This window comes from Schistocerca cancellata, chromosome 2 (assembly GCF_023864275.1).
Source record: "Schistocerca cancellata isolate TAMUIC-IGC-003103 chromosome 2, iqSchCanc2.1, whole genome shotgun sequence".
Taxonomy (NCBI): Eukaryota; Metazoa; Arthropoda; class Insecta; order Orthoptera; family Acrididae; genus Schistocerca; species Schistocerca cancellata.
Genome location: NC_064627.1, coordinates 15,120,987 through 15,135,986, shown reverse-complemented (window position 1 = coordinate 15,135,986; position 15,000 = coordinate 15,120,987). Strand labels below are relative to the sequence as shown.

At 37.6% G+C, this 15,000-nt stretch overlaps 1 protein-coding gene across 1 annotated transcript in view; it reads left to right on the top strand.

Moving 5' to 3' along the window:
- LOC126163202 (dynein axonemal heavy chain 3) overlaps positions 1-15,000 on the top strand; it is a 1,221,238-nt gene that overhangs the window by 774,303 nt on the left and 431,935 nt on the right. The window contains exon 42 of the mRNA XM_049920156.1: positions 10,824-10,946. Within this exon, the coding sequence (XP_049776113.1) occupies positions 10,824-10,946 (123 nt within the window). The remainder of the gene's footprint in view (positions 1-10,823; positions 10,947-15,000) is intronic.

The window sequence follows — 15,000 nt, the reverse complement described above, 5'->3', positions numbered from 1 at the left end:
GTTCTGAGAGAGGAGAGAGTGACAGCGGGAAAGAGACAGTGAAATAATAAATACTGGAGGATTATAGATAGTGGTTGTGGTATAGAAAGAGCAAAGGATACAATGGCAGGGTGAGGGAAAGAGAGGGACACAGTGTCAGTGGAACATAATAGACTGTGAGAGAACAGTGCTGTTATAAGAGTGAAGTGGAAGAGGAATAAAGAGAAGGAAAAAGTGGATGTGTGTGAGAGCCAGTGAAAGGGTATGACAGTGGCAATTAGGAAGAGAGAGGTAGTGAAAGTGATAAGAGACAGCACCAATGGGAACTAATGAATGAGACAGTAGCTGTAAGAGAGAACAAGAGGGAAACAGTGACAGCAACTGTGAGATGAGACAGTAGTAGTAGTAGAAGGACAGCATAAATGTTACTGTGGTTGTAAGACAGGAGACAGTGACAGTTGGAGAGCAACAAAGAAACAATGACAGCGAATTGGGCTGAATGAGTGAGTGAGAGTGGGCAAATTGGAGTAGATAGACATGAGAGACTTACACAGCAATGGACTAGCAGGTGTGAGCAAGCTACAGTTAGGGCAGCTTGTGGGAGTGAGAGGTGAGTTGCATGTGAAAAAGAACACTAATATGTTCACGTGCCAATATTTTTTTTTAATTTTTAGAGGTATTGAAGAAGGTAGACTGAGGCAGCTGGTACCTCACTTTTCAGACAGTCTTCTAGTAAAGGAGGTATGTTCACTGTTTTTGTGCTCTGATAGGATCATTTTTCCACTGGTGTAGATGTACCATGAAGTAATTATCCAAATGGGATGCAAATCAATAAATGTTACGTACATGTAGAAACAAACAAATGATTACAATTTCAGTAAAATTGGATGATTTATCTGAGAGAAAGAACTTCACAAATTGAGCATGTCAGTAACACATCGGTCCAAGTCTGGCACGAAGTTACTCAGCTTGACGTTTATCGATAAGAATTGTTCGATCTCCTGAGAGATATACCTAATTATGTCCAATTGTCATGTTAGATCATCAAAATCCTGAGCTGGTTGGAGGTCCCTGCCTGTATTGCTCTAAACATTCTCAGTTGGAGAGAGAGCCAGCGACCTTGCTGGCAAAGTTAGGGTTTCACAGGCATAGACAAGACTGTTGCCATGTGCTCCTATTCGTTATCTTGCTGAAATATAAGGTCAGAATGGTTGTCACAAAGGGCAACAAAATGTGGCACAGAATATCATTGAGGTACTGCCGTGCTGTAATGGTGCCGCAGATGACAACTGAAGAGGTAGCCCAGGCAATCAGTGCCAGTTGTCAGGCTGTACGGTGGGTGACAGTCAGGTTGTGTCCAGTGCATATCTAGACATGTCTTTGCTGGTCATTGAGGCTCAGTTCAAAGTGGGACCCATCACTGAAGACAGTTCTACTCCAATCAATGAGATTCCAGGCCAATTATCTCAGGATTTTGACAATCCAATTGTACAGATGAGCCAGTTGGACAGAATTTTTTGTTATATCCCTCAGGAGGTCATTCAACAACTATGCAATCAGTGCGAAGCTGAATAGCTGCTTGCATAAAGACCAGGGCTGAATCGATTCATTATTGACTAGCTCAGTTTGTGGAACTCCTTCTCTTAAAGAAATCATCAAATTTTTCTGAAACTGTAATTGTTTGTTTGACTGTACACGTACATCACATCTACCAATTTATGTCCGATTCAGATAATTCCTTCACAGTGCATCTTTTTTTTAAGTGTGTGTATATAAAGCAGAGTGTAGTGTGTATATCCATGATCTCCTCACAAACCACTGGATCAGCATAAACCTAAATTGGCACAGAAACAGCAGGCCTTACAAGTATCAGCACTGTGGGGTTTATAGCCTCCTAGTTCTAGTTGGAGGGGAGATACAGACAAAAACGTGTTGTTTTTTTCTTGTCCTAGTGTATAGGCTGCCACGTGTGACAGGTATGTTGTGTCGTAACAGTATCGGCCTGCCAAATCGAGCTGCTCTGCTGTGCAGCCTACATGTCAGTGTCAGGAAATGGTTTTGCCAGCCTCAACATATAGGCTGCCACGCATGACAGGATTCTCGTGTTAGAGTAGTATCGGCCTGCTTTGCGTGGTAGCCTGTACATCAGGGGCAAATGTTTTTTCGAGCCCCTGATATGCGTCTTGCCCTGCATGACTAGTGTGTTGTGGGAGTAGTATCAGCCTGCTTTATTAAACTGTATTACATGGGCTATGTATCGCCATGAGGCTGACAGGGGACAGGTTGAGGTGGATAGAGAAGGGGACAGACAGAGCAAGGGGGGAGGAAATAGACAGAGAAAGGGAGGAGGGGGAGATGCAGGGGACAGACGGGAGGCGTAGTGGGCAGGTGGAAGAGGAAGAATGGGAGGTGGAGATGGAAGTAGAGAGGTGGAGAAGGATATGTGCAGATGGAGGAGGAGAAAGATATGGTCAGATAGAGGTGGTGGAGGAAATGGGCAAAGGGAGGGAGGAGGTGTTTAGAGACAGAGGGAGTGCAAGGAGGAAATAGATATGTAAAGGTGTAAGGGTCTGGTGGATATATGGAGGAAGAAGCAGACACAGAGAGGGGTAGGAGGGGCTGTATTCAATATATGTGTCGAATGCATTTCTAGGGGAAACAGTGGTTAAACGGCTAGTATGTAATATAGCAGGAGGAAAGGAAGATACAGCAAATTTCAATGTAGGGCATACCAGAGAACTGACAACAGATGAAACCAAACAAATTATCAGCAAGAACAAAAATGCTATCAGTGATAACAAAATAACCACAGAGAAGGAAACCATCCAAAGACATACACAGAAAACTGAAGGTATACAATGTAATGGTCAAAAGACCAGACAAAGGAAGAACATTGGTCGTAATGTATGAAAGGGACTACACCAAGAAAACACTAATGTTCGTGAAAGAAACCAAATTAAAAAATCTAAAAACTGACCACACCCAAAGATTCCAAAGAGAAATACAAAAACTATTAAAAGCATAGAATACACCCACTCATGAAGTCAGATAAAAAGAACAACACAAAAGAACCCAAGAGTACACACACTTATTTGTTTACAAAATCTTCAGAAGCCCGACGTTGCGGTCAGACATTTGATAGATTTCAGAATTGCACCAGTGTATGCATACAGTTATAAAAAAAAACACTGTATTCATACAAACAACAAAAACTTAAAAACACCAGTGACCTAATCAACAACAATAGTATATGAATATACCCAACACATCTACATTATTCTCATTTGACATCACATCAGTGTACACCAACATATCTACTGAAGAAACAATCAAAATAGTTGAAAAACAGATAAGACAGACAAACATTATCCCACAAATGTAGACACAAGAAGTCTCAACCATTTTGAAAGTGATAACAGGAAAAAATTATTTCAAATTTAAAGATGAGTTCTACTTCCAACAGGAATGACTCCGCATGAGATCACTCAAAAGTGACCTTAACCAAAACCTTGGGAAAAATAATAAAACCAAAACAGTACAAATTAGTACATTGGTCCTGCTATGTTGATGACATAATTTGCTTGTTTGATGAAACACATGACCAGATACTACAGTTACACAGAGATATTAATACAGCCCAGTGAAAGAGACAGAAAAATAAATTTTCCAAACCAACCTCAGAAATATCCTAAACAGATTTAACAGAATCCCAAGGTAGCTACACACAAGACCTTAATATATTCAGATAGATTATCACACAAATGGTTACAAAACAAACACTGCTGACAAATAGAAAAACATCTGAGACTGAACATACCCAAACCAATAACAGTAACACAACAGAGAACACACAAAGCACACAAGATAAAGAAACAACAACAGGAAAACATTGCACACTGACATTTGACAACATTGTAACACACACAATAGGCAACATTATGAGAAAACAAAATAAACATGTAGCATATACAACAAACAACACACTGCAGAAAAGATTAGAAATACCCAATGCTATGACAGATAAATTTAACAAAGCGGGTATATAGCAACTCACTTGCAAAGACTACAATTTAGCATACATCACACAGAAACATAGAAATTTCAGGATAAATTACTTGGAACATTTTAGAGCTTTGAAAAGTGACAACACACATTCCACATTTGCACACCACCACATTAGAAACATCTCCAGTGGCACAGAAGAAGATCTCCAAATCCTGAAACACAGGAATCATCTGTATCACAAACAAAAATATGCCACACAGGGCCAGAAAATCATCAATGAGCAAACAGTACTCTGTGACAAAACAGTGTTCTGTACTCTAAATGAACTGTGGAACAAAAAATATAACACACACACACACACACACACACACACACACACACACAGGTACACACACTCACACACGCTGGATAAAAATAGATGAAACAAATGACAATCAAAAGCACTTCAAATATCCACATTGTGCAGTGAAATATGTGTCCAAGCCACAGCAACATAATGAGACATAGTATTCAAAAATAAGCAGGAGAAAACATATGTAAGCTGTGGTATCATGGATCAATACCACCTCACAGGCGTCTCAGAATGTGAGGTTCCGTCAGACAGACAGTGGTCATGCGGGATTCAGGAGACCCAATGGTGCATGCCCACTAAGCCACACTTCCAGCAGCCCCATATCATGAGTGCCCCTTGCTGCCACAGTATAGGATGGCCAGTGGGAGTCACAGAGCCCACTTGCACTTGGAGCTTCTTTGTTACGTGAATCTGTGCAGACACCACCGTTGTTCAGACAGCCTCACCCTTGTTGTCATTGTATTAGCTGGACACTATTTCTTGCTCATTATTTGCAAATATAGTTTGTACACTTGGAGAAATACAAGTTAAGTAAATCTTCTATTTACTGTTTACTTAAATTTCTCAGGGAAAAATATAATTATAAGAACTGTGTTAACTTGTCTGCTAATCGCTTGTGCACCAATCTGTAGCATACCTTTCCTTACCATAGTGTACAAAGTTGTGCATAGCATACATGTTGTTAAAATATAAAACGTAATCCATGAATAATAATAACAACACCAAATAGTTCTCAATACCGAGACTTCACAAAATTTTTACGTATGTCTGCAGGTCATTACAACTACAAAAAAATAGCAAAAACACATTTGCACATCAGCCACAACTCAGGACAAGCCAAATATAGCAATGGTAAGGCCAAAAATGGGCACATGACAAAACTTTTATTGGGATATATATTTTAAAAGTTGGAGTTTGAACAAAAATTCCATTCAGACAATATCCTAACATTCCTTATGCTTGTAGACCTGTGACTGAGTTTAGTTGGCACCCACAGGACACATACAATGTAAAATAAAAGGTAAAACATATATGTAATTTATATAACAACAAAATCTGATGTAACATTTTCTTACCTAAATGTGTTTTTCATGTGTCTCAGAAAAATAAAAGAAAAGAGCCCACTTTGGATGTTTGGATGTTAAAACAAAAGAATAATTCTGCAGTAGCAAATAGATGGATCTGTCCTTCATTCACTATTATTTCTCTGTGCAGATTTCTATGCACCGCTTTAAGTCACAATATTTAATGTGGCATTGTGGCACTGAGCAGCATCTTCATGACTGATTTTAGTATACACGAAGAATGAAAGAACTGAACAGATGACGATGATGATGACAACAACAATAATAATAATAATTAGAAATGAAAACACTTGTGAACTAATAAAATCTCTATACAAAATCATGTTTCTTTTAAATTATCATTAATCTATTATTTGAATATTTCAAGTACTGTAATTGTTTTTCCTGTGATCTTCATCTTCTTTTTGTACTGCCAACAGCCGAGATCCATTTGGTTTGTGTTGGATTGCAGAATCAATTAGTGGCTCTGTGAGAAAATAGTTAGTTACATGTTCCGTGGAGTGTTTTGTATGGTAAATCGCAATGATGTGGAACAAGTGATTTTACATTCACATCACAAATTAATTTGTACATAATGGAAATGTTCTGAACATTTGTATTTCCAAAAAGGGGGAAAAAAGATTTACAGATGTGAGTTAGTAATTCCTACCGACCACCTTTTACACGTTACAGTAATAGAGATTTTTCTATAAAATATAAGAAGAAACTTTCTCAGTTTGTTACCAAATTTACTTTCAGACATTTTATATAACTGGGCAAGTGATCAAAAACTTTTCTTGCAGCATTTTGCATCCCTTTTTGTACTAAAGACAACCTTAACATGGAGTAATGAATGTCGTTTTTCTCCTGGTATTGTAATTATGTACATTATTGTTCCTTTTGAACTGTGGTGGATTATTTACAACAAACACCATGATGGAATAAATACACCGTGAAGCAGTAGTCAGAATGCCCAACTCCTTAAACAGATGTCTACAGGATGATCATAGGTGAGCACCACATATTATTCTTACAGCACATTTTTGTGGAATGAAGACTTACTTTCTTAAAGATCAGTTACCCCAGAACATTATTCCATGTGACATTACTGAGGTAATAGGCACTTTCCTAGATATGAATAAAGCCTTTGATACTGTGAATCATACCATCCTTCTGTGTAAGATAGAAGAGTACAGGTTGAGACGACTAGCCTTGAAGCTACTTACCTCCTATTTGAAAGACAAGAAACAGTGTGTAAAGCTAACTTATCAAAATAATGAGCAGCTCCTAACAACCATTCAACCTTCAGGACACTTCAATGTGGCTTGCCTCAAGGAAGCATACTAGGGCCTTTTCTGTTCCTTGTATATGTAAATAACTTATTTGAACCCTAAAAATTGCTTGGTTGTAAGCTATGCCAATGCCATATCCTTCATCAGCTGTGGCTGTGATATGCAGTCTGCAGCTAACAGTACCGAGATCAGTTTCAATACCCTGTCCACATACCTTACAGCAAACAAGCTTCTTGTAAATAAAGACAAAATGGTAATAATGAAGTTCATCCTCAGTTATAATGATGCCATAACTGATACTGTATTTACATCCCCATTGGGTCTTGCATATGCAAATTCACATAAATTTTTGGGCATCGTTGTTGATAAACACTTATCATGGAAAGAACATGTACATAATATTTTCGAGAAATTCAGTAGAAATGTGTATCTACTAAAAAAGGTCTAAGCCTTCTTGGACCATGATACTTGAAGCCAAATATATTTTTGGTTGATTCATCCGCACCTTCAATATTGTATTGAGATATGGGGGTGGGGCATCAGCAGTTCATATAGATAGACTTTTTAGATTACAAAAAAGGGCAGTAAGAATGGTAGCCAAGGTAAAGAAGAGAGAGCCTTGTAGAGACATATATAGAAAATATAAAATCCTTACGGTGTACTCCATGTATATACTGCAGACAGTCATGTTCTTGAAACAAAATCCTGAATTTAATATGACAAACAGTAATGTTCACAGCTATGATACACAGGGAAGGGTAAATTTTCATAGAATTGTGACCAATAAAATTGCAACGAATCACAGCCCACATAGAATGGGAGCAATTTTCTACAATGCACTACCCTGTGAACTCAAGAAAGCAAATCTAAATATGCTAAAGAGTAGACTGAAGCAATTATTGATAGAGAAGTGTTGTTACTGTATAGAGGACTTTAAGTTGTCATGCAATCTTGATAAACAGTGTATATAGACAATCTCTCCGATCTATTAGTGGTTTGAAAGAATGTAATTATACACTGTATTATGTGTACCATACTATTATAAATATAAGCTTAATTGTGTTACACTATAAAGGCACCTACTTGTAGTGCCCTTTTGAAAACTAGTGTGTACAGACGTATCCGATCCATATGATGTTATGAAAAAATGTAAATATTTTACTGTATATGTGTAATGTAAGCTAAATTTTCCTGACAATGTCCGAAAACTTTTTGTTATATGGACAAAAATAAATAAATGGAAATATGCAAAATATGTCAACTTACTGATTTGTCTCTCTGCAAGATTTGCAATGGTAATAAGTGCAAACGAGGCTGAACTATGTTTTTTTTTTAAGAGTTCCAAAGTGTATTATATATATATTTTTTTTTCAGTGTAAATTCTAATCAATATGGACCACTAAGAATTTTGAAGTTTCCATCCTACTTATTATTTACTCACCATGTGTTGCATTTATCATTGATGTAGTGCCCCTAGATGCAGAGAACTGAATATGTTGTGTCTTTTTAAAATTGAGGGTGAGACCATTCACAGAAAAACAGTCAATGTTACTTTTAAGAACTCTGTTTACCATTTCTGTTGTTTTTGAATGTATGCTTAAATTGTTTCTGTATGTATGCTTGGATTGATGACAAAACTAGTGCCACATATAAAAAGAACTAATTCTGCTTATTGTATATTAGACGGAAGATCAATTACATTATGAGGAGCAGTAGTGGACATAAGATTGAACCTTGGGGAAGCCCATATGTTATTTCTCCTCAGTCAGTAGTATGTCCCTGGACTATATTGCTTGAATTACTAAGTACAACTTTCTGCATTCTTTTCATTAGATATGACATTATGCATTATGCATATACCATGAATACCATAAAATGTCAATTTATCTAGGAGAATACTGTGATTCACACAGTGAATTGCCTTAGAGAACTTGCAAAAAATTATTTATTGTTTAATGCTTATAAAACCTGGTGAGAGAAAATGTAAATGGCATTCTCAGTAGAGCAACCCTTCTGAAACCCAAACTGTGATCTCCTAAGGATAATATTGTTGCTATTCTAGAATACATCACCTTCCCAAAAATTTTGGAAAATTATGTCAGCATTGTAACAGATTCGTGGTTATTGACATCTCTCTTATCACCTTTCTTAAAGAGGGCTTTAACAATAATTATTTGAGTCTCTCTGGAAAAATGCATTGAGTTGGTGATGCATTACAGATTTCACACAAGACTGGACTCATTATATGGGAACAAATTTTTAGTACTCTATTGGAAACACCATCAAAACAGGGTGAGGTTTTAGTTTTGAGAGAATGTATAATTTCAGAAGGATAAATTGATGATATATTCATACAATTGAAATTTACATTTTTAACATACTAATATGATTTTGCTCTTGAATTGTTTGTCCTAATGCTTTCTACAACATTTAAGAAATGATTATTAAATTTATTTGCTACCTGTGACTCATTATTTATAGACCTGCCATCCAGTTCAGTAGTGCTGTCTTATTCTCTGGCTGGTTGTCCTATCTCTCGTTCACTATGTTCCATATAGCGTTAAGTGTGTTGTTGGAAGTACTAATTTCTGACATTATGTGCATGTTCCTTGAATTTTTAATAACCTTTCTTAGTATTTTTGAATAGTTTTTGTAATGCACAACTACTGTAGGATCCCTATTTGTTCATGCCAAAATATTTATTTCCCTGTTCCTTTCCCAAGATATTTTAATTCCTTTAGTGATCCATGAGTTTTTACATGGCTGTTTGGTATTCTTTCTCATTAGCTTATGGAGGAAGCTTTTTTCAAATAATGATATGAATTTATCATCGAATGTTAGCATTTCGTTCATTATAAATTACATCCCATCTCATCTCCTGTAAACTGTTCTTAGAAACGTTGGTCCTGGGCTCATTAATTATTCTAACTGATTTTCACTGAGGAGTATGCATACTGAAATGTGCTATGTTATTTATCCTAACTAATTGCGCATCATAATCAGAGAGAGCATTTTTTACTGGGTAAACATTTATTTTCTTGCTTTGACCTTTTTATATATTTATTTATTTACATTTTATGACTATCATTGGACCACTCTAGCCAACTTTATACAAAGAATTTTTCAGTTTCCTGTCAGCCCAGTACTTCATTCTCTTCGATCTCATCCTTCTTCTTTCTTCATCAGAAATCACCCTTCATAATGTCTGTTTGTTGATTCTCGTTTGCAGTCTGGTTTGTTTGTCTGTAAGTTTCCTGATTTTGTCAGTTTTGTTTCTTAGGTATTCCAGTGTAACGTGTAGCTCATCCATGTCATCGTTGATTTCTGTAATCCACTTAATGTTGCACTTACAATTCCACAATTTTTTTATTATTCTCCTGATGATCCTGTTCTCTAATGATCTGATTAGACATCCAAAAAATGAAATGTGTTTCTTTCTGATTGTACTCATTACCGGTTCTTTTTCCTTGTAGACTGTTTCATTTGTAGCTACTCTCCAGTGTCCAGCTTTCCGGTACAATTTGTTAATGCATGTTCTGATGATTATTCTCTCTATTTTGAGCTTTATCAAAGAACACATTATCACTTAGGGTCCTACTGTGTTTATCCACCATTGTTGGAAAGTTAATTACTGAGGTCAAGTTGTGGGCACTAAATAAGATTTCCAGATGATTTTTCCTATCAGCATCCCTTAGAAAATCTAGATTAAATTCGCTGCAGATTATTAACTGCTTGCTGCTGTGTGACAAATAGGATAGGAAGCAATCCAGATACCTCATAAATAGTTATATCTCTGTTTTTGCTATGCTTCCCTTATTTACTCCTGTGACTTTGTGTTGTCAAATTTTTTGTTGTTTCATTTGAGTTCATATCAGTTTCTCTTCCTGACTCTAAACTACGGATCCACATTCGATTTGTCTTCCTTCAGATTAGTTGAAAAAACTATCCCATTCTCAACCAAAATAAGGCAACAGTTATTACAAAATTGTTGCCATTTGAAATCTACTGATTTAAATAGATGTAGTTGAGTGATGTTTATTAAAATTTGCATTGGAGTAGGATCATTGTTATATTTGGTGACAGTCTCTGGAAAAAGTTGTTTTCACATGTATTTCTTATTTGAATGTACAGATCTCTGTGATGCAAGAAGAACTACATGCACTTCAACCTCAGCTCATTGAGACATCTGAAAAGACAGAAAAACTGATGGTTAAAATTGAACAGGACACTGTGGTTGTGGAAGCAAAAAAAGAGGTATGACTGTTGTCATTGACTTTTTGTTATTTTGAAAGACGATTAGCCTTTTTGCAATTATATAACATCATTTTATACAATAAAACATTCCAGTGCATCATATCAAATACATTTTAATTCGGAGTTTAGTGCATTCATATTATGCGTTCGTGGAATATGTAAAGCATATGCAACAGATCCTGGGTACCATATTTTTAATTACAACCTTTGTGCATGCTGCTCATGTTCTTTTTATCTGCTCCAAAAATTTCTTCTCATTTCTTGTATTTATCAGCTGGATCTATAATCGGAATGAATTGCGTAAATCCTCAGCTTATTGCATAGTTGACATTTTTATTAATATTGTGCATGCATTTGTTCTCTATTATTATTTTTCTGTTACTACAAAATGAATTTCCAATTTATTGTGACACAGATCCTACAAAATGAAATCCTATGAAATGCTACTCACCAATCACCACATAGAGGAGTCATTTAGCAGACAGACACAATGGGGGGAAGAAATGCTGATCATTCAAGGTTCTGGAGGAGCAATTCCTTCAGAAGTAGAAAACACATACACATTCACGCAAGCACAACTCATACACACACGGCCATTGCCTCCGTGCACTGGTGCCTGGCTGTGAATTAATCTGATGAGAGCAGTAATCTGCCTGACTGGGTGGTGGTAGTAAGGATGGGACAGGGAGGGATAGCAGGGTGAGGTGGTGGGAAGATGGTGTGTTGTCTAGAGAGGTGGTGGGGGTGGAGTCAGGATAGGGCTGTGAGGTGCAGTGAATGTCTGGAAGCTGTGCACCGTGGGAGCGAGACTAGTATGTGTGTGGGCAGGATAGGGGGCACGTGTTGTACTGGAGTGGGGGAGGGCTCGAACTAGCGAAGAACTTTGTCCACATGCTCGATATTTTAGCAGTCCTGTTTGTTGTGCCTATCTATGACTTAGTGCCTCCTCTCTGTGAGTATCACCCCATCCTTACCATATTTTTGTTATTCCAGCTTGGACTCACCACTATTTGATAAACCAAAATGATGAAGTTTGAATCATTTAAAGTAGAATGAATTAAAAATAACTTACAATGCCCAAGATATCAGTGATAAAAATTCTAATTAGAAGGTACACGTGGACTACTCAGCAAATAAACTAAACATACGCTTTCAGTTTTCACAACAACTACAGCACTCACCATAACAAGACTTTTGAACTTCTGACACTCTGTGTAAAACTATATTCCCACATCCCATAAAACAAGGGGTTAAAAATTTACGTCATAAACTGTAGTATTATACATAGCATGTTTTGTCCACTGAAAAGATTGATCTTTACACACACACTATCTCTCTCTCTCTCTCTCTCTCTCTCTCTCTCTCTCTCTCTCTCTGTCCGCAGCTTGTGGTCTAGTGGTTAGTGTTGCTACCTCTGGCTCATGGGGTCCCAGTTTCGATCCCCAGCCGGTTTGGGGGTTTTTCTCCGGTTGGGGACTGGGTGTTTGTGTTGTCCTCATTATTCCATCATAATTTATGCAAGTGGCTAGATTGGACTGTGTACAGAATAGGAATGTGTACGGGGCTGATGACCACGCAGTTGAGCATCCCACGAACCGAATGTCATAAATGTCATCACATGCACACTGTAATCTATATAGTACACTGAGGTGACAAAAATCGTGGGACAGTGACATGCACATGTACAGAAGGCTCAAATGGCTCTGAGCAGTATGGGACTAAACTTCTGAGGTCATCAGTCCCCTTGTACAGAAGGTATAAATGGTAAATGAGGTATAAAGGGAAGGGCATTGGCAGAGCCATCATTTGTTCTCAGGTGATTTATGTGAAAAGGTTTCAGACACGATTATCACCACACTATGGGAATGAACAGACTTTGAACATTCTGTTTTGGAGATTATTAGGGAATTCAGTATTCCAAGATCCACAGTGTTGCCAAATTTCAGGTATGTCATGTTACCACAGACAATGGAGTGGCTGACGGCCTTTACTGAACAACCGAGAGCAGCAGCATTTGCATAAAGTTGTCATTGCTAACAGATGAGCATCACCAAATGAAATAACTGCAGAAATCGATATGGGATGTATGACAGCACATCACCTGCAGGTCCTCTCCCAGGCTTGTGATTATTCCGGGCTTGTGACTATTCAGACCCTAATAACTGGAAAACAGTGGTCCAATCGGTGAGTCCCAATTTCGATCAGTAAGCGTCGACAGTAGGGTTAGAGCAGGGCACGGACCACACGAAACCATAGCTGTGGACCCGACTTGTCGACGTGGCACGATTTGAGCCGGTTTTGGCTCCGTTGTGATGTGAGCTGTGTTCACACAGAATGGACTGGGTCCTTCAATCCAAATGAAATCACTGAGACCATTTGCAGCTATTCACTGACTTCATGTTACTGAACAGCAGTGAAAGTTTTACAGATCACAGTACACCATGTTATCTGGCCACAATCGATCGCAACTGATCGTAGAACATTCTAGGCAATTTCAGCAAATTATTTGGCCACCCGGATTGTCAAGCACAGATCCCATCCGACATTTATGGGACATAATTGAGAGATCAGTTCATGCACAAAATCCTCCAGCAGCAACAATTTTGCAATTTTGATGGCTATAAAGGCAGCACGGCTCAATATTTGTGCTGGGCCTTCTCGAATGCGTGCTACATCAAGTGGGTGAAATAACGAGGTGACAAATTTCATAGGATACGTCGTAATACCGTGTTGAACCTTCTAAGTATGTGTGTTGCTGTATCAGAAAAACATTGCGTTAAAAACTTAAACTTTTGAATTTTTATGAAAAGATGTTCTTACTGTAAATCCTGACATGTGTGGTACACACCAAAACAAATTATTTCAAAATTCTATGTAACAAGGTGAATGAAGCACATTTCACTCATTCTGCACCCACAGCAACTTCCCTGCAATCTCCCCTTCCTCTGCTCTGTCACCCACTGTTTGATTTCACGCGATGCCTGTGCACCTGCTGCCTCTTCCCATCAGTCACCCCACCCGAACTACAGAGCTTCAGTCCCAGCATAATGCATTCGGCTTTTCAGCTGGCACACAGTTATACAAGGGAGGTGGCTCGATAAGTTAGGTAAATTTCGATTAAAGAATTGAACATTTTTGTTGTCCATTCACATTTGGTAAGCTCAATTATTTGAAGGTTCGTGTAAAGAATTTCGACTGTGTTCAGCATACAGTTCATTGTCAACAGCTATCTCAATTAGACAGTGCGTTGACTGCGATTGGAGGAGGAGAGAACTGAGTTTTGCGCTGTCACTAAACATTTTAATTTGAAGGGTCAGCCTGCCACACGAACTGAAATGTAAATGGTTGAAATTCACACAGACTCTGAGCTGACATTGAAGACCATTTACTTTTGGATAAACGAATTAATATTTCTTAAATATGAGCAAATGAGTATAATCTACTATGCTTTAGTGTATCCATGCCTCACGTATGGAATTGAAGTATGGGGATGTGCTGTTGCCAAGCATGTAAATAGGGTATTCATCCTTCACAAAAAGTCACTTAGGATCACGCGTAAGCTTAAATATAATGAGTCTTGCAAAGAAATTTTAAAATTAAGAAACTACTAACACTCCCATCACTATATATTTATAAAACTGTTCAGGTGATGCTAAAATACAAGCAGTACAATCATCTAAATAGAGAAGTGCACATGCACAATACTAGGAGGGACAATGATTATCACCTGGAAAGAAATAATACAAAAAGTGCAAGCAAGAGTCCCTATTACATGGGGATCAAATTTTACAACAAGCTTCCAAAAAAATTAAAAAGCTTAAGTGGAAGCTGCCTTGAAATTGCCTTGAAGGAGTTCCTCAGCAATAAGTGTTTTTATAGTATTAAGGAATTCCTCTCAGAGGAATAGAATACTTTCATTTGTATAAATAGTATTTACATGTACAAAAGAAGCAACATAATTTTTTATCTGTTAGACCTATTTTATACAATTGTTTCCCACAATGTCATAAGGGGGAATGATCAATATGTAAACTATCCAAAACAAATCCTTGTA